Below are 27,142 nucleotides of genomic sequence, written 5' to 3' on the forward strand. Positions count from 1 at the left end.
AGAGAAAAGGAAACAGCCAAGAAGGAAAAAGCACGAGAGAGTGAGAACACCATTGCTGCCCGAGAAGTGCGGGGCCTCACAGACACCATCGGTGAGCCTCCGTTCAGCCATGGGGGCAGGCCTGGCCTGGGCCAGAGAGACAGCTCTGTGGGCATCTCCTGGAGGCTCTAATGTAGAAGCACCTGAAGGTCCCACTGTGGTCCTCTGCTCAGCCTCATGTGAACCTCTCCCCCGGGTCTTTGTCCCTGAACATTTTCCCCTAACTCTTCTCTCCTCAGCCTTGTCCCCTGGGCCTTCTCCCAGAGCAGGGAGCTGGGGGAGGAGGGCAGGGCTCCCTGCACAGTCGGCATTTACTGATGAAGCCAGTTGGTAAGGGATGGAGCTCGCTTACTGTGATTTCACAGGAGGATTTTCCGATCTGCATCATCTCCCTTCATACCACGTCACCCTAGTTTGACTTTATCCTGATATGAAGGCTCATTTCTTTGTGATAGAAAAAGTAACACATGCTCGCTCTAGAAAAACGAAGGAGATAAAGCAGAAAGTAAAAACCCCGCCTCCACAATAGCACCCCTTCTCCCCCTGACTGCCCAGTACCCATGAAACCACAGAGTGTCCAGGTTCCCATGTATATTCAGGGGACAGCAGACCCTACAGCAGGGGGCCCCCTGCAGACTCTGCTCAGCCTCCGACTGCCGTTGTACTTTAACCCCCATGCCTGCATGTCCTCGCGTGTATAATGGGGCCGATAATAGAACTTGCCTCTTGGCTTCATCCCGAGGAGTAATTGACTTAGAACAATACCAGGTAAATGGTAAGTGCTGACAAGTGTTGGTTAATCCCATCCATATATGTATTTTCTCCCACAAAACTTTTTTAAAAACACAATGGTCCTATTCTATACCTACCATTTGGAACTTTCTTCCACTCATGACTTAACTCCCTGTAGCTCTACAGACTGCCTTCTTTTCCCTTAAGTCTCTGACACTGCTGGCCTGCTCTGGGGTCCATCTGTTGAACCCAGGCCCTTTCTACCTTGCTGCCCTTTCCCGGGTTCTCTGCCCTCTCCCTGGTGCTCCGAGGGCAGCCTCAGCCCCTCTGTTGTTCTCCCTCAGTTCCCGAGAGGATCAGCACCGTCACCCTTCAAGGGCGAGGAGACTACAAGAGAAAGGGCTATGAAAGTGCGCTGGCGAGCTTTAAGAAGGAGATCGCTCAGATTGGGATGGTGAGAATTCCCCCTCTCACTCCCTTTGTTCCTGGGCCCTTCCGAGGAAAAGGCGGCCTTGGCGCTGCACCCACCACCCCTCCCCCAGGTCCTCAGTGGCTCACCCCCATGTGGACAGAGTCCCAGTAGCCATGGTCAAATGGCTCGCTGCAGGTGCTGATTATGAGCACAGCCCTATATGTCAGGTGCTGTTATAATCCCCACTTCACTGGTGAGGCCCAGAAAGTGCTGCCTGATTTGGCATCTAAGGGCCAAGTGGGAACTGGACACTGGCTCTGATCCTACAGCCCAGTCTTTGATCTCCCTGCTCAGTCCTACTAACAGGGGGCCAAACAGCCTGGCCCTTAGGCACCGCCCTCACTTGGCTCCCTGTTCCTCTCCAGAGATCCTATCTTTAAACACGCTGTCCCTGGAACATTCCCTTTTGCCCTTTCGGGTCCTCTCTGAGCCATGGATTGCAGTCACCACTTTCTCCCTGAGTTCCCTGGATTCCTGGAGCTGGCTGTAGACCCAAAGAACCAAGAAGGCTCTCTCCCAGCCAGCTCATCACTTTCCTAATGCGTCCCAACTGGACATGAGCTCCACTCTCACCATGAGTCTGTGGCTTTGGTCACACAACCTAACTGAGCCTCAGCTCCCTTGTCTGAAGTGTTCTTGGAATTATTTCATTGGCTACTTCTTTAATGAGTATTTGTTGAGCTCCAACCATGGGCCAGGCATGATGTCAGCACCTACTTTGCAGGTGGTGATGAGGACCAAGTGAGCCTGAGGACATGGGCTCACGCATGCCATGTGCCCCAAAGGGTGCTGCCCTAGGCTCTATGAACAGTTAGTAAATCCTAGCTCCTTAGGTCTAGGTAAGAGTTATTATTTTTGAGACGGGACCACAGTTGGCACTTCCGCATCACAGGATCGGTGGGGGGCATCATTCCTGTCCCAGAGGTGCTGATACCATAGTTCTTGCCCTCCTGGCTTGTTTTAGGAAATGGAGCCTCTCATTTTGGAGCCAGGAGTGCTTTTTTTAAAGAAGCTGGCTAACTCTGATGAAGACATCAACTGTCTCTTCAAAAAGGTGGAAAACGACAGCAACCTTGAAGACTACACCATCCAGGTAGGGGTCCCCTCATGGGGGAGCCCACCCTGCCGGCATCCCGCTCCTGCCCTCCCTGCCACCCATCCTCCCAGCCCGACCCGACCCAAACTTCTCTGCACAGACCCTGTTGGAACTGCGGAATCAGGTGGCCGAGAAGTTCCGGCTCCAGAAGCAGGAGATTAAGGAGCTGGACGAGACGCTGCACTCTCTTGAGTTCTCCCGGGCAGATAAAGTGAGTTGGCCTGCAGGTGGGCTCTTGGTGATTTTCACTTGTGGAGTTTCCGAGGCATCACCTGTTTCCCTTTAGTTCTCCAGGAGAGTGTCACTCAGTATGGGGCCTTGTCGTTTCTAGCTAAAAAGCGTGTTGAAGAAATATGTGGAAATCATAGAGAAAACTTCCTACCTCATGCAGCCCGACGTGTACAGGCTGATAAATAAAGAAGCCATGGTGAGTGGTTTTCATGTGCAGGGGACCAGCCCATGGGAGCCTTAGAGCCTGGGGTCTCAGGAACGATGGGCTTCTCCTATATAACATCTCCAAGTAACTCAGGTTCAGGACCAGAGGCTTTGTTGAGTATTTTCAGTGGAAATCTCTCTAGTACACTTCATACTTCCCTGCCATGTTCATCCCGGGATACCTAATCTAGTCATCGGTCTGAGCACTGCTGCTTTTATGAGCACCTACTGGGCCACGTCTCAGCTGCCACGTGCAGTGTGATATGTATTGCATGACAATACATGACAGAGGCATCGTCTCACAGCTGTCACATCTCAGGGAGGTGTGTGCACTCATAAGTGACCTCAGCATGCTCTGCATGTCTAGTTTTTCGTGGTTCTTGTCTCTCCTCCTGCTGTTGCTCAGTGCCTATTGCTGAACCATGCCAGCCCCCTGGCTGTGTCCCCACTGCTTCCCTGTCCACACCCCCAGCATCTCCCAGATGCTTTCTCTGGGATAGAAAACAAGAAGTTCAAGGTTGTTCATGAAAGGACACTTTTGGCTACTCAGAGTTGCTTTTTCTTGCATGGGTTTCCAGGTCCCATGCAGAAAGCTAGGCTCTCCAGAGAACAGGTTTCCTCGCAGCATGCAGGGAAGGAGTACAGTGTTCAGAATCACAGGTGGGCTCCAGCCCAGGCCTGTGCCTTGGGGTCCTGGACAAAGCACAGACAGGGGATGAGCACAGACCTCCCTCTCCACTGCCCAGACATGCAGTTCCCGAAATCACTCGGCCCCTGCACGTGGAACTCCCTGTCCAAATTATGGAGATAATGATACTTAAATGCCGGTAGTTGTTGGGAGGATGACTTAAGAGGGCTCAGCAGTGGCTGCTTTCATTTTGAGACAAGCAAGAGTTCCTGACTTTTATCCATTTAATCCACTGGGGGAGTCAGAGTTAGCAGTGTCCCAGTTATGTTCTGATGTTTGACTTTCCTGTGCTTATTGTACACAGAGCAACTGGCACTTGCTGTTTGCTCTATGTGCATTTATCTCTTTTAACTTCATAAATTCCCTGTGCTGTAAATAGCGTTATTTCTGCACCATGGCTGGGGAATTGGAGGTTCAGGAAATACTTGCCAGTGCCCCCCAGCTAGGAAGAACAGCTGGCATCAAACCTCAGGTTCCAGTAGAAATTGTTACTGGAATTTCTACCTGCTGAGCTTGGCGGTTCTCACCCCTGCCCCCAGGCGTTGCCTAAACAGCTTAGGAATTGTGGGGAGGCATTATTGGCTGTTCCAGTCCTTGGGGGCATGGGAGAGGCTGCTCTCATTTAAGGGAGGAGGGGAGGGAAGCTTCGCGGCAGAACAGTACCACACAGTGAAGCATTGTCCCCACTGCCATGCCGAAGGCGCCCTGGTGAGGACCACTGGGAGGGCTGCCAAAGGATGTTCTAGCTCTGGCCTCATTTGGTAACTGGGTCTCTGTTCTCGTCACAGCCATATGTGGCTGGTCCCTGGTAGCACGAGCACTCTGCTTTCCAAACAAATTTATTAAAAATAAATAAACAAACAGTTACACTGAGAACCCACTGAAGTGGTTAACTCCAGTGAACTTAAAATCACCTTTTTAAAAACAATCTGATGTGGCCTTGTAGCTGGGTTGAAATACACAGGTCAGGGTTCATAGTTAAGTTCTCAGGAGGGACCCCTGTCACTGTCCATAGCCGCTGACCCTCAGGCAGCTTCCTTGCGTGCCCAGTACGGTCCCCGTCAGACACTGCCGCTGCCCTGCAGTCAGCCTGCAGCCCACCGAGCCCCTCTCCAGCACCCACTGGCCCTCTCCAGCCAAGCCTTGTTCTGACCTCAGAGAGTCCCTGCTGCATCTACAGACTGCCCACCTGTGTCTGCAGGTCATAAACCACGCCCTGCTGGGCAACCGGAGGGCCCTCGCCCAGCTGTTTGTCAACCTGATGGAGGCTGCGCTGCAGCAGGAGCTCGACAGCCACCGGCGCTGGCAGAGCCTGGTCGATTCCTGGAAGGCCCTCAAGAAGGAGGACCTGGTGCGGGGTTTCAGGTTGGTGGCCGCCCACACTGCCCGTGGCTCTTTCCCCGGCCCGCCTGGACAGACGGCGGCATGGGCAAGGGGGCGCATTCTGCATCTTCCCCATCTTTTGTTGTTACTTTAAAGTGCTGTTTTTCTGGCAGTAAATATAATAAGTGCTCTTGTTTTTTTTTTTAAGTTAAAATAGATAAAAGTATAAGGAAGAAATTAAAAGCCACCACTAATGCCTCACCACAGTGAGAAGCAGAGCTGATATTTTGGTATATTTTCTCCCAGCTTTTTTAGACCCTTACCGTGTGTGTAGATTTGTACCTCGTTTTCTTCTTGCACATTTTCTCATAAGCATTTTCTGAGTACAGTGCAAATTGAAAACATTAGTCTGATTATCTGTCCAGTGACCATTCTTTACTACTCCACACAACCCAGTGTTGCTGACAGAGGCCAATGGCCACCCCTCAGTTTGGGACGCTTCCCGCCCTGTGGTAGCAGGCTTCCCCCATGGGAAGGAGGGTGAAGAGAGGACTCATCGCCAAGCTTCCCCCACCAGGTGACACTTTTGTTAATATTGACCAAGGGGTCCTGGAGCTTTTAGCCAACAAGGAAGGCTCACTTTTGCCTGGGACCACGATGTGTGAGGACACCAAAGAGCATCTGTCTGTCTGCGCTATAGGCCTAGGGGTGGGAGGCCCATTTATAAACCTGCATTTCCAGATGGAGAGCCCTAGAGTCTGACGCTGTAGATGAAGGAAAAATGTACCAAGGTCTGGCTCCACTTGACTTGCCCTGTGACCTTGATCAACGGCTTGAGCATTCGGAGCCTTTTTCTGCAGGCCCCATGATGGCCTGGTGCTAGGGTTTTGGTGATGATCAACAAGATGCTGTATTGACAGTGTCTGGCTTGGACCTGGGCCTGGGCCAGGAAGGATGTTACAGATGTCAGTAATCACCGACAGTGATGGCAGGAGCTGACATCCGCTGGGCATTTCCCAGTGGCCAGGCATGGTGCTAAGGGCTTTGCTTGAGTTATCTGGCTGGGTCCTCACAAGTACCAGATGAGGAAGGTGCTGTCGTTAGCTCCATGACAGAAGAGGAAACTGAGATTCAGAGAGAGGGAGTGAGTTGCCCAAGGTCACAGAGCTGGAGGTGGCAGTCAGGACCCTTACTCTGTCTGTGCCTGCTTGTCCCATGCTCTTAGTGCCAGAGCTTCACTGGCAGTTTCTCCATCCTTCTCTCTCCCATTGTCCCTCCCCCACCTCTCCTCCATCCTCTCCTCAGTGTCCCGGAGGCCTAGACAGGGAGGAAGGGTCTTGGAGTGGTGTCAAGGTGCTGGGGTTTGAATGTTCTTGCTATGGGTCTCATCCCTTCTCTCCTACCCACCCACTTTGCCCCTCCTCTCTCCATGGTGCTCATGTATCTGGACACCCAGTGAGTTCATGGCCAATGAGAGGATCCAGGCTCCTCCAGCTGTGAAGAAGGAACTGGAGAGCATGCTGAAGAACCAGAGCACCCTGCAGCAGAAGCGGCTGGAACATCTCTGCACCATCTGGTACAGCGGGCAAGGTTGCTGGGGAGGGGTGCTTCGGGGGTCCATGGGGGAGGCAGGTGCAGTCATCAGCGTTGACCTTTCCCCTGAGGTGTCCTCCAGACCAGGCCATCTCCCAGTTCTCTGGTTTTGGGCTGGTCACTTGGGCCCACGTTCTGGGGTGTTCTAGCCCCAGTGGCAACAGGGAACATGACACATTTGCTGTAGAAAGAAGTTTAGTGCAACTGTGCTGAAAAGCTTGGAAGCAGGCAGTGACAAGGGGTAAGGTCATAGGAGAGTCGGGGAGGGAAGAGCCAGGCCAGGGCAGTGGGGAGCAGAGTGGCTCCATCAGCTCTGCAGTTTGGAGGGTGGATGCAAGGGTGTGAGGCTGGAGGCCCGAAGCGTGGTGAGGGGGCTGCTGCCATCGGACAGGGGACCTGTTAGAGGGTGAAGATGCTTCCCTCAGACCTGGGTCCATCAGCTCTGACCCCACAATGAGCTGTTTGGTGGGGGTACACTGAGTGTACTAGACCCTGGAAGCCCACTGCGTGGGGAGCCTGTCGCATTCACCCTCAGCAGCAGGAGGGAGCCTTCATGATCCTGCAAGGCAGAGATATTTCATGTGCTGGGACCTGTGTACCTTGTCATTCCCTTTCACCCTGACCACCCAGGACACAGGTTCTTCACGTTTCCCACCACAGAGCCCACGTTCTCCTAGGATGTAAATGACTGTTAGGACCCCACACGACTTGAGCCAGAGAGTCTCCCCCGGGATGGGCATCTCCTGCCCCACGCGCAGCCACATTTTCATGCAGGTGTGAAGTTAGCAAGGTGGATAAAAATCTCAGCACAAGGAAAAATGCTTTTGTTGTTTTCTGTGCCTCCACTTACTTCTGACTCTGAGTCCTTGTTCATTAAACTGGACAAAATTTAGTCTTTTCTTGGGGGTCCTGGCCAGTAAGGATGGACATCCCACCCAAAGCCAAGTCTGGTCATCAGTGTTTGGTCCACACACATGCCACTGGGCAACTGCTGTTGCCTCCTGACAGCTGGACGCAGGAGTCTTGAGGGACTGCTCAGAGCCCCTGTGTCCTTACACCCAGGCAGCCATTCCTGTCTAGGGAGCTGGATCTTGCACCTGCTCCCACGGTGCCACCAGGAAGTAGGACCCAGGCTGGCACTGTCCATCCTGCTCTGTCTGCACCTCCCCCCGGTGGCTTTCTATTGGGTGAGGAGATAGTCATGGTCCCCAGGATCCCCCTCCTCCCCAGGGATCTCAGCCCACTCCCACAAATGCCTTCTCCTCACCAGCACTCTCGGCTCTCCTGAGAACTTAGACTTTTGCAAACAAAATGCAGAAAGATTTCTAGGCTGATGTCTTTTCTGCCCCACCACATCCCTTGCATAGGTGGTGAACATGAGGCTGGCTACTGTCTGAGTGGAGGGGAGAGACAGGGCCAAAGACATGGAGAAAAATGCATTCATTGATTCTTGTGGCCACAGCTAGGACACACTATGTAATGGTGGTGTTTGCAGGCAGAGCACAGAGCTGGGTGGGTGACATGACCTGGGCTGGAGGAAGGTGGGGGCAGTTCTAAGAGATCACGGGCAAGAGTACATTTACAGGACTCAGTAGTGGGGCGATATAAAAAGGTGAAATCAGGACACAATTCCAGTGTCTGGAAACATTGCAAACACAATGCTTAAGCGCACAACTTAAAGGTAAATTTGCAAAGCCTTGATCACAAAATTCCAGTGAGCGTCAAGAGGGAAGGTTTGGGTTTCTGGTGTTTGTGCAAGGAGGTCTTGACGCTCCCACAGAGCACACCATGTAGATACCACCTAGTTCTCCTTCACCTGTCAGCAGCTAGGGAGCCTTCCAATCAAGTCTGAGGAGCTGTTCCAGGAAACTGCCTCATACGGGATCACAGGCAGCCCCACACCCTGTCCAGACCCACAGCTTCAGGCCTTTCCCTGGAAACCCCAGAAACCCAGTGAGGATCCTTGTTTCTGCTCATGCCAGGCCCTCTACAGGCTTGTGGGGAGTGATGGCAGAGGGGTGGAGGGTCTTGCTAAGACTCTCAGTGCCCTAAGAGCAAGTTATCCAAAGTCCTAGGAGAACCCTCATGGATTTTCCTGGACTCAATAAGCATATGTGCATGTATTTTAAAAATTATTTAAAAAATAAATTTTGTATTTTGGAATAATGTTAGATTTACAGAAAAGTCACAGAGATAGCATGCAGAATTCCTGTGTGCTCCTAATCCAGTTTCCCTCCTGCTGTCCTTGTACATGGCCACTGGACACTTGTCAAAAGTAAGAAATTAAGTTTGGTCCATTCTTATTAACTAAATACCAGACTTTTTTGGATTTTACGAGTGTTTCCAGTGACGTCCTTTCTCTATTCCAGAACCCAACCTAGAATACCATATTGCATTTAGTACAATGTTTGGACTTGAGATTGTGCCCTGCACACTCCTGTATCTACCTTTTGCTCTCTATTGTCCCACTGTAAGTGGGGTGCCCAAGACCATCCTGGGTTACACATCTTGTCCTGGCATAATCGTGAATAGCATCCCCCTTTCACTGTCAGAAATATCCTGGTTTGGACAATAAATAATATGCCATATGCATCTCTCCATGCCATTAAACACCACCTAAAACTTACTTAGTGGCTTAAAGCGACAATCATTTTTTGCTTCTCATGATTCTGTGGGCCAGCAGCTGGGGCTGGATGGTCTTGGATGGCTTCACTCCTGTGTCTGGAGCCCAGGCTGGGATAGCTAAGGCCTCTCTCCAGTTGCTCTCCAGCCTACTCCAGGTTAATCCAGGCGTAGGGGTGGTGGTGGTGGTAGCAGAAGAACTCCTTACGACAAGAGAGGGCAAGCAGAATGCACAAGCCCTTTCCAGCCTCTTCTGTCACGTTTGCTGGTATCCCACTGGCCAAAGCAAATCACATGGCCAAGTCCAGATCCAGGGATGGAGAAGTAGACTCTACCTCCTGGTGGGAGGGGCTAACAATACTGATCATTTTTCAATCTGTCATACTCTTTTTAATGACTACAGAAGAGAATTCATGTACTTTATTTAGACAATTCCCAATTTTTGAAGGTTGCTTATGATTTTGGGGGTGTTTATTAACAGGACTGTTAAGCAACTGCCTTAATGCATAAACTTTGTATGCATCTTATGTTCTTAGTTCTGATTAGGTTCCTTGAAGTGGCTTCCTTGGTCAAGTGATATGAACCATTTGGATTTTTTTTGCAGTAGGAATATTTGGTTTTGTTTCCTAAGTAACAGGCACATTAATATTAATAGACCTTTTCATGATGTATGTTTCTGGCACCCAGAGATCCCCACAAGTCACTTGTTTCTTCACTATTTACATAGATGCTACCCTGGACCTATGTTCCTTGAAGATGCTACCAATTTTGGCAAGTGACTGTTTTACTCAAGCATGGCTCACTTGTCCTATCTTCCTTCCCCAGTGACCTCCTGCCCCCCAATTACAGCAAAGCTCAGCTAATGGAATGGCGTTCTTCTCTCAACTCCCTGAATAAGCACCTCGGTAAGTGAGGTTGTGGGATCCCACTCAGTTCTCTCCGAAACTCTGTTCAGGTAGTAGCTTCATAGCAGCTTCAGTCTGTCGGCCAGTCATTTATATGAGAGTCTGTTGCAAATTCAGGAGGGAGTGGCACATCCCTCCTGCGGAAGGAGGGTTGGGGTGTGGAGGGAAGAGTAAACTCTGAGGGTTCATATTGGGCCCTAAGACCTTGCCTGGCAGAGCCCCCTCCTCCCTCCCACCACCTCCTGAGTCACTGCCCAGCCTGCAGCAATGCCAGCCCTGCACTCTGACCCCTGACCACAGCATAGAGCCAGAGGGATGGCTCCAAGGACACCTGCGAGGGCAGCGGGAGGGCCAGATCCTGGGCGTGTGAGGTTAAGCACTTGGTCTTGCAGGCAGAGAGATGTGGGTTTGGTGCCCAGCTTTGCACTGTCCCCTCTCTGTGACTTTGGGGGATTCATGTCTTCTCTTGAACTCAAATTCCTCCTCCATAAAATAGGGATCTCAAGAGCAAAAATAAAGGTGCCTACTTTGTGGGGCTGATGTAAGAATCACGTGCTATCCTGCCGTCCAGTCATAGTTTAGTGTCTGGCTTACTCAGTGCTCAAGAATAAATGGTATGTTTAGAAATTCTCTATAACCAGGATCTTCAAACTCCAGCCCATGGGCCACTGACAGTAAATAAATTTCATTGGAACACAGCTCTGCTCATTTGTTTTCATACTGTCTCTGGCTGCTTCTGCTTTACAATAGTGGAAATGAGTGGTTGCAACAGAGACCACAGAGCCCTCAAAGATGGAAATATTTACTGTCTAGCCTGTTATAGAAAAAGTTCGCCAAGTCTTGCTCTGGAAGATATATAATATTTCCATCTCCTTTAAGGGTCACAGCAACCCAGTGAGGTCAGTGGTGTCATTGTTGCCCTATGATAGAGGAGGTCTCAGAGGCACAGAGAGGTGAAGTATCCTGCCCAAGGTCACACAGCTAATGAAGTGTCACAGCTGGATTTGACGTGGGTACTTTGGTTAGTAGTACTCATCATTGCTCCCAGGGCTCTCAGGTTTATAATTCCAAAGGTATTATATTATAATACCAAGGGTAAGAACCCTGAGACTCCAAATAATAGCAATGGTTACTGTTCACTGGGAACCTCCTAGGAACAAGCATGGTGCTGGGCCCTGGTAACCAGCAGGGCAGGTCTCCCCTTGGGTGCTTCCAGCCCAGAGCTGAAGTCAGACCATGCAGGATGTCACAGCAGAGTGGACAAGTGAATATGTATTTGGGAACTCAGCCTGGTTAAAGACCTTGCCAGGGAAGTGATTACCCAGTTGGGACCTGTAAGGCAAGTCTGAGTGAGCCAAGCCCAGGGCTCAAGGGAGCACTCCAAGCAGGAAGACCAGTATGTGGGGAGGCTGAAAGACCAGACAGAGCTGGGGCCTTTGGGAAGGAAGGTGGCAGGGGAGGCTGGAGGATGCCAAAGGGCCAGGCTATGTTGGCCACGTGGCCGTGTGTAAGAGGCTGAACTTTATCCTGAAGGCAGTGGGAACCCAGTGGAAGGTTCTGAGGTGGGAGTGATAAGGTTAGAGTGGGGAGCAGGTCACAGGGGTTCAGGAGCAGAAGCACAGAGACCCCTGGGGGCTTCATCACAGTGGCTTCACAGGAAGAGTAGGATATGCTGGCCTAGGAAGTGGTCCTGGGGATGGGAGAAACCAGCTTTAGAGCTTCTGCTCCCCAGCTCCCCTGCACATCTGCCCTCCCCAGTATTCTGACTGCCACCCAGTCTGCCCTCCCCAGCCCTTGTCGAGGAACAATCACCACACAGTCTTTATGTTACCTGCTGGGAACATTAAACTTCATTTGCTTATTTAGACACAAAGAGTCACACTGAGGTGACTAAAAACGAGAAACAGTGGGGAGGAGGAGGAGGAGGAGAAAATCAGTCAGTCAGTCAGTCAGTCAATCAATCAGTCAGCTTCTGACCATTCTGCTAGTCCATTCCCTTCTTAAGGAATTCACCACAGACATGATCTGTAAACTCTCATTAATTTGCAACCCGGTTACTGTTTTATGACTTGGTACAACTCCCCAAAAAGAGTTTCACCAGCATTGAAACTGAGTCAAGAGCGGAAGAAGGTGGCTCCTTATTTGAGGTCCGTATCTTGGGTAGGTATTGAGAACTTTGTGAGGAGGAAGATACCTTAGCCCCTGGTCTAAATTATCTCCACTATCGAGGCACTTGGCTGGGGAGAAGTCACGTCCCTTAACGATGGGAAACTCCTCTCCTAACCTCCCCCCCACTTCCTGCTGGAAAAGCTGCTGACGTGTTTTTTTCCACCCGTGGAGATGCCTACCATGTGGACTGCATGATGCAGATCCGCTTGCAGTACGAGAAGACCTGGCAGGAGTGCCTGGCCCAAGTGCAGAAGTGTAAGGTGGGTGCCCTTCCCAGCCCGTCTGAGGAGAGGAGCAAAGGACACGGGGCCTGGTGTCCCCCCGCACACCCCTGCCCCTCTCCAGCCTGCATCTCCTGCTTTCCTTCCTCACTGGCCTCTGGGCATTCTGAAGCTGCTCCTGCAGCCTGGACCCCCTCCTCCCCAGCTCTTCCCACCCACCCCTCAGTAGCCCCAACATGACCTCCTCCAGGAAGCCTTCCCTGACTCCACAGATAAAGTTTACACTGTCAGATCACCCCAGCCTTCACTCTTGACCCTCTATCACTTTTGGCACTTGACATTATTATTATTGTTTTTTAAAGTGACATATAGTTGATTTACAGTGTTATGGTAGTTTCTGGTGTATAGCCTAGTGATTTGGTTTTATATATATATATATTCTTTTTCATTGTAGGCCATTACAAGATATTGAATCTAGTTCCCTGTGCTATACAGTGGGACCTTGTTGTTTGTCTATTTTATATATAGTATTTAGTATCTGTTAATCCCAAACTCCTAATTTATCCCTCCCCTCTCACTTCCCCACTGGTAACCATAAGTTTGTTTTCTATATCTGTGAGTCTGTTTCTGTTTGGTAAATGAGTTCATTTGTGGCAGTTGACATTATTTATTCGGTGGAGGTCATATCATGGGAGTTATCTCCATGCTTGCCTTTTATAAATAGTGTTGCCACTGCCATCAGCCCCAACTTTACCCTCCACCTGCCTGCCTGTTAGAGGGTGAGACAGTAAGTTCACTCACAAACCCCTTCAATTACAGTGCCTGGTTTTCTGAGGCACAAGAACATACTTTGTCAAAATGCCCCCTCCCTGCCTCCTTGGTGAAACTGTTTAGATGAAAAACCCAGAAGAGGCTAATCATTTTGAAGATGGTCTAACCTGCCAGCTGTGGCAGTAGGAGTCCCCAAGCCATGAGGGTCCACCTGCTGCCGCCAAGAAGCTCCTGCTGCTCCACCCCTCACATTTCAGTCTGTTGAGCTTTTGCTCTGCCTCCAGGACTCTGAGATGAGCGTTCATGGGGAACAGAGCACTTTCCGGTACAATGCATGGTGCAGGTGCTGCGCTCCACCCACTTTCATTGAATCCTACAAGGTCCTGCAGAGCGAGTGTCGCTGGCCCCATCTGGAGATGAGAAGACCAAGTTTGCAGAACTCTGGGGGCCGCCGGAGCCCACAGGGCTCTGCCCATTTGCTCTATGGCCTTAGGGCCAGTCACAGGCCTCTCAGTTAGCTCTTTAGAGGGTGTCAGATCTTGGGAGTGAAGCCTGGAGGGTGAGCTGGGAGGGGAGCCTTGTGCCCTGGAGAGCCTTCCCAAGACCACACCCCTGGCACTCACCCCCTCCTCATTCACCCCTCCCCTTTGGCCCTGAGTGCTGACACCTGTGCCCATGCTCACTGCACTTTTTGGGTGCAAGCAAGGGATGAGTGCTGAAGTCATCATGTACCCCAAGAGCACTTTGAGCTTGACAGATGGCACCTGGTTTCCTGTTCAGCAGCATTGGAAGTATACAACTGGAGAGAAATTCTTAATTTGGGGGAGGTTGATTTATATTAGATTCTGTGCAAAAGCCAAGGCTTTATTAATATAGAGAGCTCACTTTTCATTTGGCATAGTTTCCAACAGGAGATGGAAGCCCTGTCTGGTTTGGAGCAACGCTGAGGCTGTCTAGGGTGGTGGTTTATGCTTGTAGGGTCTGCAGTAGGACTATTCTGAGTTCAGATCTGGGCTCACCACTTGTCAGATGTGTGGGCTCCAACAAGTTCCTTCACTTCTCTGAGCCTTAGTTTCCTTGCCTGCCAAACAGGGCTACTGAGAACACCTCTGGGGGAGTCAGTGAACAGGGGCAGCACCCAGCACCTGCACATAGTGGATGGAAAGCTGGACCATCTTCACTGCTGTGGGGGTTTCCTCCGGGGTTCTCAGGGATGGGTGGGAGGCAGTCTCAGGGGACAGGACCAGCCCTGAGCCAGGCTCTGCCTTGTCCCTCTCTAGCAGCAGCTGCTGGACTGGAAAGCCTTCACCGAGGAGGAGGCCGAGGGCCTGGTGAGCCCGTCCTTCTTCCAGATGGTGGGAAGTCTCCAGAGCAAGGTGGAGGAGGAGCTGGAGGTCTTGGACGTGCGTAGCTGGAGAGCAGGATTGGGGTGGGAGGGTCGCCCGGGGTGCTGGGCTGTGGGAGGAGTGGGAGTCCTCAGGCTTACAACTTCCCTGTCATTCGTGAGTCCACCGCCGGTCACGGCCGGCCCCTCTGGAGCAGCACTCAGGCTCAGCCTGGCTCCCCAGCCACCCCGCTGTTGCCACCAGGACTCCAAGCGAACAGTCCCAGGCAGTGAGGGCTTCCCAAGCCCTTGCTGAGTTTGGGTGCCGAAGGTCATGAGGAACAATAAGCCCCCATCCCAAGATACTCAGAGTCTTGAGCAGAGGGTCAGCAGACATTTTCTGTCAAGGGCCAGATAGTCAATATTTTAGGCTCTGCGTATTGTCAGGTTTCTGGCACAAATTCTTGCTCTGCTGTTGTCACAGAAAAGCGGTCCTAGGCAATGCAGAAATGAATGGGGATGGCTGCATTTCAAGAAAACTTTGTTGACACTGAAATTTGAATTTCATATAATTTTTACATCATTACATATTTTATTTTGATTTTTTTCAGCCATTAAAAAAAATGTAAAATCTGTGCTTAGCTCCCAAGGTTGAATAAAAAAGGCACAAGGCTACAATTAGCCCAAAAGCCATAGTTTGCCAACCCCAGACCCCATGAGAGTGTAAAACCCATATGAAAGGGGGAGAGGTGAGGATTTAACAGCAGGGTGTGGCGTTTGGCTCAGATGCTGAGTCAGGGAATTCCAGAGAAGGAAACGTACCCCAGGCCATGGTGGGTGTGGCCCACCTGAGGGACCAGGCTCACGTCTGGGGTGGCTCCTTCTTCCTTCTTGGCCCCAAACTCTTCTTCCTGTCAGCGACTTCAGTGGACATGGAACAGGTGTAGAAATGGGTCTTCAGGTCAGTCAAGACAAGCGCATGGCCTTGGACAAAACAGAAATGCTGTCCTGGGGTGGGGTGGGGCATGAGCCAAGATGGGGCCTGGAAGACAACCTTGTGGGTAGTGCCCACGCAGTGATGGCCAGTCCCATGAGACTCAGGGCCTCCACAGGCCAGCGAGGGAGCCCCACCAGCGGGCCCCTCCTGCTCACCCCGGGCAGGTGGGCACTTACAGCCCCTTCTCTGCGTTCTGCCACTGCAGAAATCCTTTGAGGCCGTGGCAAAGCAGGCAGAGTGGCAGAGCTCAAACCTCTTCAGCTACTTCCAGGAGGCTGTGCAGCTGTGGGAGACACATCAGGGCATGCTGTTGATGCAGGAGCTGGAGCTCGAGAAGAAGATGGAGCAGCAGAGGCAGAAGCACAGCCAGGAGAACCAGGTGGGGCCCCAGCATCCAGGGCAGCCCCCACAGGGGACGAGTGAAGGGCCACACTCAGCTTGTCAGTGCCCAGTGGCGCTGCTCAGTGGCCTGTGAACTCAGCCAGCACTCAGATATAAGAGCAAAAGGACTTCGATCCATACTTCCCACCATATTATACATACTATATTTTAACTTTTATATAAAAATTAACCCCAAGCATATCTTTGACTCAAGTGTAAAACCTCAAGCTATAAAACTTGAGCAGATGGGAGACTGAGGCTCACCTTGGTCATGGGACCGGATGGGAGGAGGGGAATTCTGCCTGAGTCAGGTCCAGGCCGTGCAATGGGTCCCAGATCCAGATGTGTCTGTGAGACAGACAGACTTGGGGGCATGGAGCATCTACCTCTGGCAGTCCTCCTGTCCCCACGGGACATGAGCTGGTCCCCACCTACCTGCCTTCACACCGTCTGGGGTGGAGGGGTACTCAGCATCTGACATCAAGTACAACAGATGAGGAGAGTGAGGACTAGGAGCCTCCGGAAGGTGGAGCGGGGGCCTGCCCTGGCGGGGTGGGTGGAGGAACCTGTCCTTGAGGAGTCCCATCTAAGCGAGGTCTCCAGGGATGTGAAGTAGACAGAGAAGAATATTCTAGGCAGAGAGAAGAACTCAAACGCTCAGAGCAGTGACAGTAAGGGTGTTGGCACATTTGGTGCCCGTTTTATAGAAAAGAGAGTCCTGAGCCTGCCCGGGGCACCTGGACCACAGCTCCAGGGACAGAGTCTCTGCAGGTCGCGTACAGTCTTTGAGCTCTGGTAACTCACATCTGCTTCCTCCTGTTTGGGGTGCGGCTGCCAGGCCCAGGAGGCTCACCTCGACAAGCTCTTGGACCAACTGAGGCAGCAAAGCAATGAGGATACCCTGAAGTTTCACCTGGAAAAGGCCAAAGATCTTCTGAAGAATATGAAATACAGGTGGGCAGACCGGACCCTAAAACGCAGAAGGGGATGGCTTGGAATTCATATTCAAAGTCAGAGGCTGCCTGCTTAGGAGCCCAGGGGTGTGCCTAGCAAGCTCAAGATTAAAATGTTGCCTCCAACTTTGGAGAACATTTGCAGCTCTGCTCTCAGCCAACCCAAAAGCTTTCAGGGGGAATTTGATTGGAAAAGTCTATGGAGGGAGGTTACAAGGCCATGTAGTTTAAAGGTCAAGAGCATGGGTCCTCCCCCACCTTCTTAAATTTCAAAGCATACATGCTTTTTGTTAAAGAAAAAAAGTTAACCTATATAAACATATAGATAATTCCCCTCATTCCTACCCAACTCTTCCTTTTTAATGGACATAGACATTTGTATATATTGTGTATGTGGAGATACATACATATATATGTATATATAATGCTTTTTAAAATAAAGGTTGCTAATTGTTCTATAACTGCAGATACATTTCACTTTAAATGAACGTGTAGCATTCATTGATATGATGCTTCATACTGATTTAACCATGCTCACATTGATGGACTTTTTAAGATTGGTTCCAGCTTCTCAATATTAAAAACAAGTCCCTGTGATCTACCTTGAACCTTGTGCTTTTGTACAACTAATTCCGTAAGGACAGTTCACAGAGATGAAACTGCACTGCAAATTGATTTCAGTACTTAGATTCAGAAGAATATTTTAAGGCAAATAAGTAACCCCCTGAACCTTGGTCTTCTTACCTAGGAAACAGGTAAAAGTCTGGGCCTTGGGGTTTTGGAGGGTTTGATGGAATAATGTAGGTAAAGTTCAAGGACTGGGTTAGGACAGTGGATAGGAAACAGGAATCCATGTTACAACACGCAGAGAACTCATGTGTGTTTTCTAAACGTTCTACAAAGAATATATGTTCTTTGTGAGATCAGAAAAATAGCAAAACAAACCAAAGACTATTATTGAAGTGAGGTGGCAGCTCTGTGTAGAACTAAACGCCAGGTACTAGCCCACTCCATGTGGTCCAGGGCATGGCTCTTAGCTGAGGTCTCTCATGCCCAGCCAGCCCCACTTAGACGGTGGTCTCACCTGCCAACCTCCCAGGTATGAGAGTTTCCATGGCCTCCTGATGAAGGAAGTGATGGAGTACCCAGCGGTCATACTGAAGGAACTCAACTCCTACAGCTCCGCCCTCAGCCAACACTTCTGCGTCCGTGAGATCTTTGAACAGGTATGGAAAGGGATACAGAAAAACCCAGCCACTCACCAAGAAGCAAAGGGGGGAAGATGACTTCTAGTTCTTATTTGACTCAATTTTGAAAGCATCTCTAACCCGTGGGGAATTAGAATCTTTGTCAGGATATCAAGGAGTGCTGAAAGTGTGTCCTATAGAGATCATCTCTTTCTCAGATTTAAAGAGGTTGCAGGGCTCAGAATCCAGGCCTCAGGGCTCTCAGGGAGCTCCCAGGTCATGTAAATCCTGTTCATTCTGTGTGTGCGCATCCAGCACTGGGTGCAGCAGATTCTCGCTCTTCTGTTTGCATCCTTCAGTTTATACTTTGTTATTCTTTGCCCCAGATCACTATCAAAATGTGTCAGAACAAGATTTTATTCTGTGTGATGAAAGTTTTGCTAGCCTGCTTGGGGTTAAGGAAAACTGATTGGGAACACCCTGATTACCCCCATGAAATAAGAGGTCAAGGCCTGCAACAGATGTCAAGAGGAAGGGGCCGGTCCTTTTCCTTAAAAGGAAAGAGAGGCCTTCAGAAGTGGCACCCTGGAGGAAGGCAACACTGCTCATTCAGTGTCCTGTGTTTTTTCCTTGTAGAACTTGGATGGGGAAGTCTTTTTCCAATTGAGGGAACCAGGTAACATTTTTACAAGTCAAGTCTGAGTCTCCCTGACTTCGTTCTTGTTTATCTGGGGCCTGGGGAGACCCAATCAGCCTGCACTGATAACCTGTCTTTTCTTGTGCTTTGGGGTTGGTCATCAACAGAACCACATGCAAAGGACTTCCAGGAGAGAATGAGAAAACTGAGGGGGAAACAGAGAGCTAAAGCAGACGGGAGCAAAGGTGAGGAAAGCGTAAGTAGGGGGACGAGTTCCCTGAGGCCAGCAGAAGAGACAGAAGAAGATCAAGAAACTGAGTCCTCCACAACTCAAGATGTGGTAGTGAGCCCACAGGAAAAGTCTGTCCTGAGTGAAGAGTTGGAGGAATCCAGGGAGGACTCTATTCCAGGATTAGAAGAAATGCAGGTTGAAAAAGACAGCTCCTTAAAACCAGCCCTGAGCCAGGAAAATGTGATGGTTCAAGAAGAAGAGAAAGAGGAGCAAGAGGAGCAAGAGGAGCAAGAGAAGAAGAAGGAAAAGGTGGAGGAGAGAGAGGAGGAGGAGGTGAATGAACAGGAAGAGGAGCAAGAGAAGGAGGAGGAGGAGGAGGAAGAAGAGGAGGAAAAGGAAGACTACGAGAGTTCACCTGTGGATGAGGTAGGCCAGCCATGGATTCACTCTCGGGTATGGAAATTGTGCTCTGCTCACTCTGTGCATCCCTAATACAAGCTGGGTCCCCAGTGGCCCAGGCTCCCTTGAGGTTCATATGAGGAATTCCAAATGTATGCACACCTGTTATTTTTGTCCACAGGGATCCAATTCTGATCTTACAGTATTGCTTTTAAAACTCACCCTCCTCACAACCCGTCTTGCAGCCTACTCTGAAGCCACCCCTCAACTTTCCTCATCCTTCCCTGGTCCTCTCTGTTTCCCAGCTCCTCTTTATTGTGTAGATCAACTTAGCCTCTCCGTTCTCTCTCTCTTCCTGTTCTCTGGTTGTGTAACAAAAAAGATCCGTATCCAGGGTAGCAGGCAGCTCTCCTTAGAGTGCAGGGAAATCTTGTAAATTTGTAAATTTGTAAATCTTGTCCTCAGAACACATTCAAACTCACAGTACAGTAATTATGGCATTGCAAAAGACTTTCTCTTTATTTCTGTGAAAGAATTGGCATATAGACCTCTTTTTGAACAGGGACCCCAAACTCAAACGCCCACAGGCATGTAATAGAAAAGAGGGCTGGACACCAAGTATAAAATAGTGACAAGTGGTGGAGATTATTGTCTTAGTCCGGTCAGGCTGCTGTAACAGAATGCCATAGACCAGGTGGCTTATAAACAACATTCTTTATCACAGTTCTGGAGGCTGGGAACTCAAGATCCAGGCACTGGCAGCTTCAGTGTGCTTCTTGGTCCATAAACAACTGCCTTTTTGCTGTGTCCTTTACATGGTGGAAGGGGCAAGAGCTCTTTGCAGTCTTTTTTTTAAGGGCACTAACCCCATTTATGAGGAAGGGCTCTGCCCACATGATCTAATGACCTTCCAGAGCCCACCTCCAAATACCAACACATTGGGGATATGAATTTTGGAGGGACACCAATATTCAGTCTATGACAACGTTGTAGCCATTGTTCAGTTCCAGCTAATGATGCCATGTGGGAATGTAGGCTCAGAATTGTCAGATTTTCTGATTTTTAAGAGAAATCAGAAACCCAGATCACTAGGTAGAATTTCCCAATTTTAAAAGCACTGTCTGGGGAAAAAAAAATATAGGCAAGATTTGGCCCACAGTTTTACAACCTCTGATGTCAAGAAACCTGTGATGGGGATCACCAAGCCTGTTTGATCATGTCAAGTGTAAAGTCCTATTTTTTGCCTAGGTCAAAGCCCAGGAAGAGAGTCTACAGGACATGGAGTCCTTCACAACCTCCAGTGGGAATACTTACTTTGTCTTCCTACCCCTGGAACAAGAAGACAGTAGCAAGAGACCCCATTCCAGCCTTTCTGCCATTCTCTTCAGTGACGCTTCCAGTGCCGAAGCCCTAGAACAAGTGGTCATTCCGTCCAGACTAGTTTTAGAAATTAAGAAACAGTAAGTAAAAACCCCTTTTATTCTCATTCTCTTTGGGTTTTATTAACAAGGTGAAATACTATAACAAAAGATTGGACTGGTTTCAGCTGGAAAAGGAAACGTAGGTAACTGAGGCTAGAGATGAGACACACAATAAAAAGTAGCAAATGCCCAGGAATTTTTTGCAGTCACAGACATCCTCTGTGAGAGCGAGCCTTCTGCCTGTCCCAGGGCGCTTTGCAGGCCTGGGCCTTTTACATAAGAAATAATGTTTTCCCTACAAGGTGTTTCTGGGTTCTCCCTTCTGGCATGTCTATAGTATTAGAGTTCTTTTTCTTTTTTTTTTTTTAAGTATATAGATATAGACCATAGATATGAATATATCAGTATGGTATTTTGCTCTGATTATGTAACACATTTAGTGCAGAAAATTAGAAAATTTAAAAAAAGGGCAGTGAAGAATATAGAATAATTTTACCACTGAGCATTTAGCTACGCTACCCTAACGCGCAAGTTTCTGGGCCTTCATGTTTGAATTTGGAACAAATGTGGAAATCTGCATTTGGCTTTCGGATGATAGCATTTGCATTGCCAACCTGACACTACAGTATCATAGCTAGGATTGACTAGCTAGAGATCACCTGGTTAGTCTACCTCCCATGTTTACACATGGACAGGTAACCAGAGTCAGGGAGCAGAATCAGTAAGGTCAGGCCTTGGGACTCTGTTCTCCTTCAGTTCAGTGTCATCTCACCTTGGAAATGTCTCCTGCTTTGAACCTCATCCTTCTCCTTCCTCTATCACCGGCCCTCACCATTGACCATGGGATGAAGAAAAGCAAGGACCAACACCAGAGCTAATATTTGTTGAAAGGGTTTAATACTCTCAATAACTATGAGAGGGGTGCTATAATTAGCCCATTTTACAGATGAAGAAACTGAAGCTCAGAGTTAATAAGTTGGACAAGATCTCTGAGATAGGAAGTGATTAAATTCAGGATATGAATTTAGAGCCTGTAATGTCAGAGTCTTGAACCAAAAGCCATCTAGCCTTGGGACTAACCCCCAAAAATGGTTCTATGTTCAGCCAGTTGCATTTGCATATTGAGGAATAGCATACATACCAAAAAGGTATGGAAATCATGAGTACATATAGCTCAAAGAATTGTCCAAAGGAAACACACGCAGTAATCAGTACCCACAAGAAAGAGAGCACGACCAACCCTCCAGGAACCCTCGTAACATACCTGTCACAAGTCACTGCCCTCTCTTCCCCAAGGGTGACAAATATTCTAACTTCTGAATTAGTTTTGCTTGTTTTATTTGTTTTGGGTTTTTTTTTTTAACATTTTTTATTGATTTATAATCATGCTTGTTTTTGAACTTTATTTAAATGGAATCATATTGGATATATTATTTTATGTCAGGCTTCTTTCATTGTGTTTGTAAGATTCATATATATTTTTGAGTGTGCCTATAGCTCATTTTTATTTCTGTATAATATTCTATTGTAAAAAAAGATGACCCATTTTACATATCCATTTTACAACTGATACACATTTGGGTTGTTTCCCATTTGGGGCCATACCAGTAATGCCGCTCTGAACATTCTTGTACAAGTCTTTTGGTGAACATGTGCATATATGTTAGATATATAACTAAGAGTGGAATTGTTGAGACATTGACTTATATGTGCATCCATCTTGAGGAGATACAACTAAGAGATACTACCAAAGAGCTTTTTTAAGTGGTTTTGTTTTTAACAATTTACAGCAGCGTATGAGAGTTCCAGTTGCTCCACATCCTCACCAACACTTGGTATTGTCAGTGGTTTTTGGTTTTGATTTTAGCCATTCTGGTATGTGTATAGTGGTGTTTCATTGTGGTTTTAATTTGCATTTTCCTGATGAGTAATGATGTTGGGCATCTTGTCATATATTTGTTAACCATTTAGGAATTTTTTTAAGGAAATGCCTAGTCAATCTTTTGCGCATTTTTTTCTGGTGGATTACCTATCTTTTTTCTTTTAGTTTATGCAAGTTAGTTATCTATCTTAGATATGATTTTTTTGTCAGTTAAATACATGGCAACTGTTCATCCTCTCTTTGTGCTTGCCTTTTTTACTTTCTTAAAGTTAACTTTTGATGAACAGAAATCCTTAGTTTTAATAAGGTCCTAGTTGTCAATTTTTTCATTAGGTTTAGTGTACTTTCTGTCTTATCTAAGAAATCTTTGCTTGCCCCAAGGTCATGAAAATATTCTGTGTTATCTACTACAAATGTTATAAACTTTCATAGTTGGGTGTATAATTCAAGTGGAATTGGTTTTGTTTATGTGTGAGGTAGGAGTCAGATTCATTTCTTTCCCGTATGGATAACCAGTTAACTCCAGGCCATTTGGGAAGACTCTCCTCTCTCCACGGCTTTGCTGAGCCTCTTCTATTTCTGTAAGTGGCTATCCTTGTGTCACCATGTCCCCTGATTGATTACCATAGCTTTACACTAAGTCTTATTGTCTAGTTGTGTAAAGCCCTCCAACCTTGATGTTCTCCAAGATTGTCCTGACTATCCTTGGCCCTTTGTATTTCTATATAAGTTTGAAATCAGCTCATCAGTTCCCATAAGAAGATAAACATCTGCTGAACTTTTAATGGTTATTGTATTGAATCTATAGACACATTTGGGGAGAACTGACGTCTTAACAATACATAGCCAGGAAAATCACTGTACATTTTTAACAGGACAAAATAATAAACTGGGAAGAATATTTGCAACTCACATCTCAGTCAAAGGACTTCATGTTCTCAATATGTAAATATGTATAAGGAGCGCCTAGAAAGTAATAAGGAAAGAAAGAGCTACACACTAGATTAATGGGCAAAAGATATTAATGGGTAGTACACAGAAAAAGAAATTTAATTGCCTTAAGCACATGAAAATATGCTAAGTCTCAGTCATAATATGACAAAATTATGAAATTCAAGAGTTTGACAGTACATTCTGATGCTACAGAGAAAAAGGAACTGTTATTTATCGTTGATGGGAGTTCAAGTTGCCTTGTGACAGAAGCAGTTTGGCCGTATCTACCAGATCCACAAATGTATTTTAGGCTTTGATTCAACAATTCCCTCTTAGGGAATTTATCCATAGAAATTATGCTACACTTGACGTATGTACAGGGTTATTCACTGCAGCCTTTTTTGTAAGAATAAACCATTGGAAACCACCCAGTATCCCCCAGCAGGGTGTCTGGTTAAATGAATGATAGTCCAATGTAGTGGGGAATAAAATAAGAAAGAAGGAGTGGAAAAGGGAAGCATTTTATGTATCAGTATGGAAAGGTCTCTCCATGATCGCCGTTGCTGACCCTCACACTTCTCTTCCTCAGGCTTCGAACTGGCTTCTTTGAACACTTAGAAAAGTGGTTTGACCAATGTGCTGTCAACACCCGGGTCATCGTGGCCACCAAGATTGATGAGCTGGATTCAGAACTGGAGCTGCGTTTGCACCTGCACCAGCCAAGAGCCCAGCAGATTGAAAAGGACATCCACAACGTCAGAGCAGGTACCCCAGGCCCCTGGTGTCTGTGCCACTGCGGCTCTGTGTTCATTAGCTGTCCCGGTTTGCACCCGCATGACACTTAGCATGTTGTCATCACACGTTGGAAGATGGTATTCAGAATCCTCACTTATGATTTCTTTTTTTATTAAAGAATGTGTTAGATGAGGAAATGAGGAGAAATTGTCCTGTTTTAACTTTGTGGATCCCAGATCTGCTCACATATTTGTCAGACATACACCTGCATGGCTTATACTCTAGCGGCAAGCCTGTAGTTCAGGAATTAGAGCTAGCAGATTCAACCTCTCTAGCTGTGTGACTCTGGGCAGGTTACCTGACCTCTCTGATCCCTTCTTAACCTGTAGGGCATGTTGTACAGTGAGGAATCACACGCCTCTGGTACAAACCAGAGTCTCCAAAAGTGGTAGCCATTATTTTCAGCTTATAATTTTTAACACTGAAAGACATTTCTGCCATTTCTCTTTAAGGCAGTAGCCTCCAACAGTTTGGGAGAACACACTTTTAGTTGGTGCCTTCAATGACCCTTTGTCAGGTTTTGGCTCAAGTCACACTTCAAGCTTCATTATAGACCCTGAGAGTTCACAGCCCCTACATGATGCCGGCCAACCTCCTATTGCCTGGAGCAGTGAGAGAGGGTGGACTCAGATAACCGGTCCAGAGGCCTAATGCTTGTGGCTTTGGGAGACCTGCTTGACTTTTAGAACCTCATTGTCCTCATCTGAAAAATGTGTGCATTAAATAGAAATACAAACAAAGATGTTCCTGAAGGCCGGTTTTCTTCCCCTTTCCTTGCTCCTGATGTGAAAACCGAGGCCAGAGAAGCAAAACCTCAGAATTTATTTTTGGCAGAACTGAGACCCAGGCAGCAGGGGAGTCAGGTAAGATGATCTGGGGCTCTCTGCTAGCTCTAAAGGCCTATGATGGACCTCTTGAAGCCAAATCCTTTTTACTCCACCTTCAAAGTCCATTTTAATTCAGGTTCGTTGGAAATGAGTAGCCACAGATTTAAAGGGATAAACCCTGACTGCCCAGCTTTGTGCTGATTGTTTCCTCCCAGACCCTCTCACTGGATCCCTGCCCTGCCAACACCCTCCACCCATCCCACCTGCTCTGGGGATGAGAGATGCTCTCTGTCTCCTAGGCTTTGTTCCCTTCTGCTGCAGGCAGGGCATCTCCACCAGCAGGGACCTCCCTGTTCACAGCTGGCCAGAGCCTCCTCTCCAGTTAAAGACCTCTGGGCCATCTCAGAATGGCCTCCCTGAGATCTGCGTGCATTCCCAGGCCAAGCCCTGGTGAGGGCAGCGGGGACAGGATAAGAGACCTTGGCCCAAATGATCCCTGCTCTGCAGCTGTCCCGGGAGAGGCACATCACTGTCCGGGAAAGCTCTGTCCCGGAGGGCCTTAGCTCCCCTCATCCTTTTTCAGCTGAGCTCTTGCTTCATAAAGAGCGACTGGACACCCACTGTGCGGGGGTGATGGAGATGCTGAGGAAGGAGAGGGTGATGTTCTGCCAGTTCCAAGAAGAGCAGAACACGAGGAGGAAAAACTTCCGCCACAAGATTTGTGACATGGAGCACATCTTCTTGAACGCCACAAAGAGCCAGAAGTAAGGGCCCTGGGAGTCTCCACCCTAGCCTCGTGGCCCTAGAATCCCAGCCAGGTAGCCGTTCTCAAAGGAGTGACCCCCTACCCATCCCCACCCACTCCTGGGGATAAAAGGAGAGTCAGGTTTTCCAGGCCCCCAGCAACGTTCTCCTTTCATTTCACCCCTTCACAAGAGTAAAGGTCCAACTGTACAAAGCATCTGGCCAGGGCCTGGGTGCTGGGGACGGGGGAGCAGCCAGAGAGAGAAAAGGGTGCATGCGATCAGAATGCAGGGGTGCAAACGATGTGCCCTGAAGTGTTCATGGTGGGAGAGATCACTTCTATCAGGGGAAATCAGCAAGAGCTTCCAGAAAGAGGCCCTGGGACAAGGGATGAGGGGAGATGGGGAGGGGGCAGAATTCTCCCATCAGAGGAGAAGCACTGGCCCAGCCTTAGGTGGGGATGTGCTCAGGGCAGAGCAAGGGGTTCCAGGGAAGCCTTTCAGGGATTTGAGGTGGAGGCTCTCGTGTGCCCAGGGAGGCCTCCTTTCATGTGAGGAGCTTTCTGGGTGTCTGTACAGTGCTCAGGTATACAAGAAGCAGCCCGTTAGGAGGGACTTGGGTGTAAGGAAACTTGCAGGCGCTCTTCCAGGAATGGGGCACAGGAGTCACGTTGCCAGGAGTTAGAAAGAGAGAGTGTGCTGGAAGGAGGACGCAGATCCAGTGGGACCTGGGGGTTCTTTTACCAATTTGGTGTGAGGGGCCAGCCAGAGGAGAGGGGTACCCCCTGATCAGCACCCTGAGAGTTCCACACGGTGTCCTGCACATGCTGGCATTGGAAGCTTCCTCCTGATGCCTCTTTTTCTACCCGGAGGAGACAGGCAGTGGCTCTGGTGGCCCCACAGCCGGGCCTCCCAGGTTGCCTGCTGTCCGCACCCAGGTCACCCCCCTGCGCTCCCATGTCCCACAGGCTCGTCGCACTCAGCAGCACCCTGCACCAGGAGCTGCTCAGCTACGTTGACGTCATCCAGTTGTCCCTGCGCAGCTTCCGCCAGTATCTGGAGGAGAGCCTGGGCAAGCTTCGCTACAGCAACATTGAGTTTATCAAGCACTGCAGGTGGGAGTCAGCATCTGGAGCCTCTGTGGGCCACTGGGCTTCCTCTGTTGAGAGGTGGCCATGGTCCTGTTTGCCCCTTCATTCTTTAATTGTGATAAAATATTCATAACATAAAATGGTTCATTTTAACCATTTTAGGGGTTAAGTTCAGTGGCATTAAGTCCATTCACATTATTGTGCTACCATCACTGCCATCCATCTCCAAAACTTTTTCATCTTCACAAACTGAAATTATATGAACATTAACTTA

The 27,142-nt window shown here is 48.7% G+C and overlaps 1 protein-coding gene across 6 annotated transcripts in view; it reads left to right on the forward strand.

Annotated features, from left to right (window-relative positions):
• Positions 1–27,142, forward strand: part of CCDC180 (coiled-coil domain containing 180) — a 59,013-nt gene that overhangs the window by 13,665 nt on the left and 18,206 nt on the right. For 3 of the 6 annotated variants that reach the window (XM_074361860.1, XM_074361861.1, XM_074361864.1), the window contains 20 exons: positions 3–91; positions 1,116–1,225; positions 2,208–2,336; positions 2,440–2,550; positions 2,671–2,766; positions 4,664–4,827; positions 6,242–6,361; positions 9,826–9,905; positions 12,246–12,334; positions 14,347–14,469; positions 15,593–15,766; positions 16,607–16,722; positions 17,821–17,947; positions 18,545–18,584; positions 18,713–19,203; positions 20,425–20,636; positions 24,002–24,177; positions 25,005–25,070; positions 25,618–25,798; positions 26,746–26,892. In XM_074361860.1, coding sequence (XP_074217961.1) covers positions 3–91; positions 1,116–1,225; positions 2,208–2,336; positions 2,440–2,550; positions 2,671–2,766; positions 4,664–4,827; positions 6,242–6,361; positions 9,826–9,905; positions 12,246–12,334; positions 14,347–14,469; positions 15,593–15,766; positions 16,607–16,722; positions 17,821–17,947; positions 18,545–18,584; positions 18,713–19,203; positions 20,425–20,636; positions 24,002–24,177; positions 25,005–25,070; positions 25,618–25,798; positions 26,746–26,892 — 2,841 coding nt within the window. Of the gene's footprint in view, positions 1–2; positions 92–1,115; positions 1,226–2,207; positions 2,337–2,439; positions 2,551–2,670; positions 2,767–4,663; positions 4,828–6,241; positions 6,362–9,825; positions 9,906–12,245; positions 12,335–14,346; positions 14,470–15,592; positions 15,767–16,606; positions 16,723–17,820; positions 17,948–18,544; positions 18,585–18,712; positions 19,204–20,424; positions 20,637–24,001; positions 24,178–24,934; positions 25,071–25,617; positions 25,853–26,745; positions 26,893–27,142 lie in introns of those variants that run through there. The other 3 variants (XR_012506434.1, XM_074361862.1, XM_074361863.1) reach the window with 3 other exon arrangements.

The sequence above is a fragment of the Camelus bactrianus genome, chromosome 4, assembly GCF_048773025.1.
Source record: "Camelus bactrianus isolate YW-2024 breed Bactrian camel chromosome 4, ASM4877302v1, whole genome shotgun sequence".
NCBI classification, from domain to species: domain Eukaryota; kingdom Metazoa; phylum Chordata; class Mammalia; order Artiodactyla; family Camelidae; genus Camelus; species Camelus bactrianus.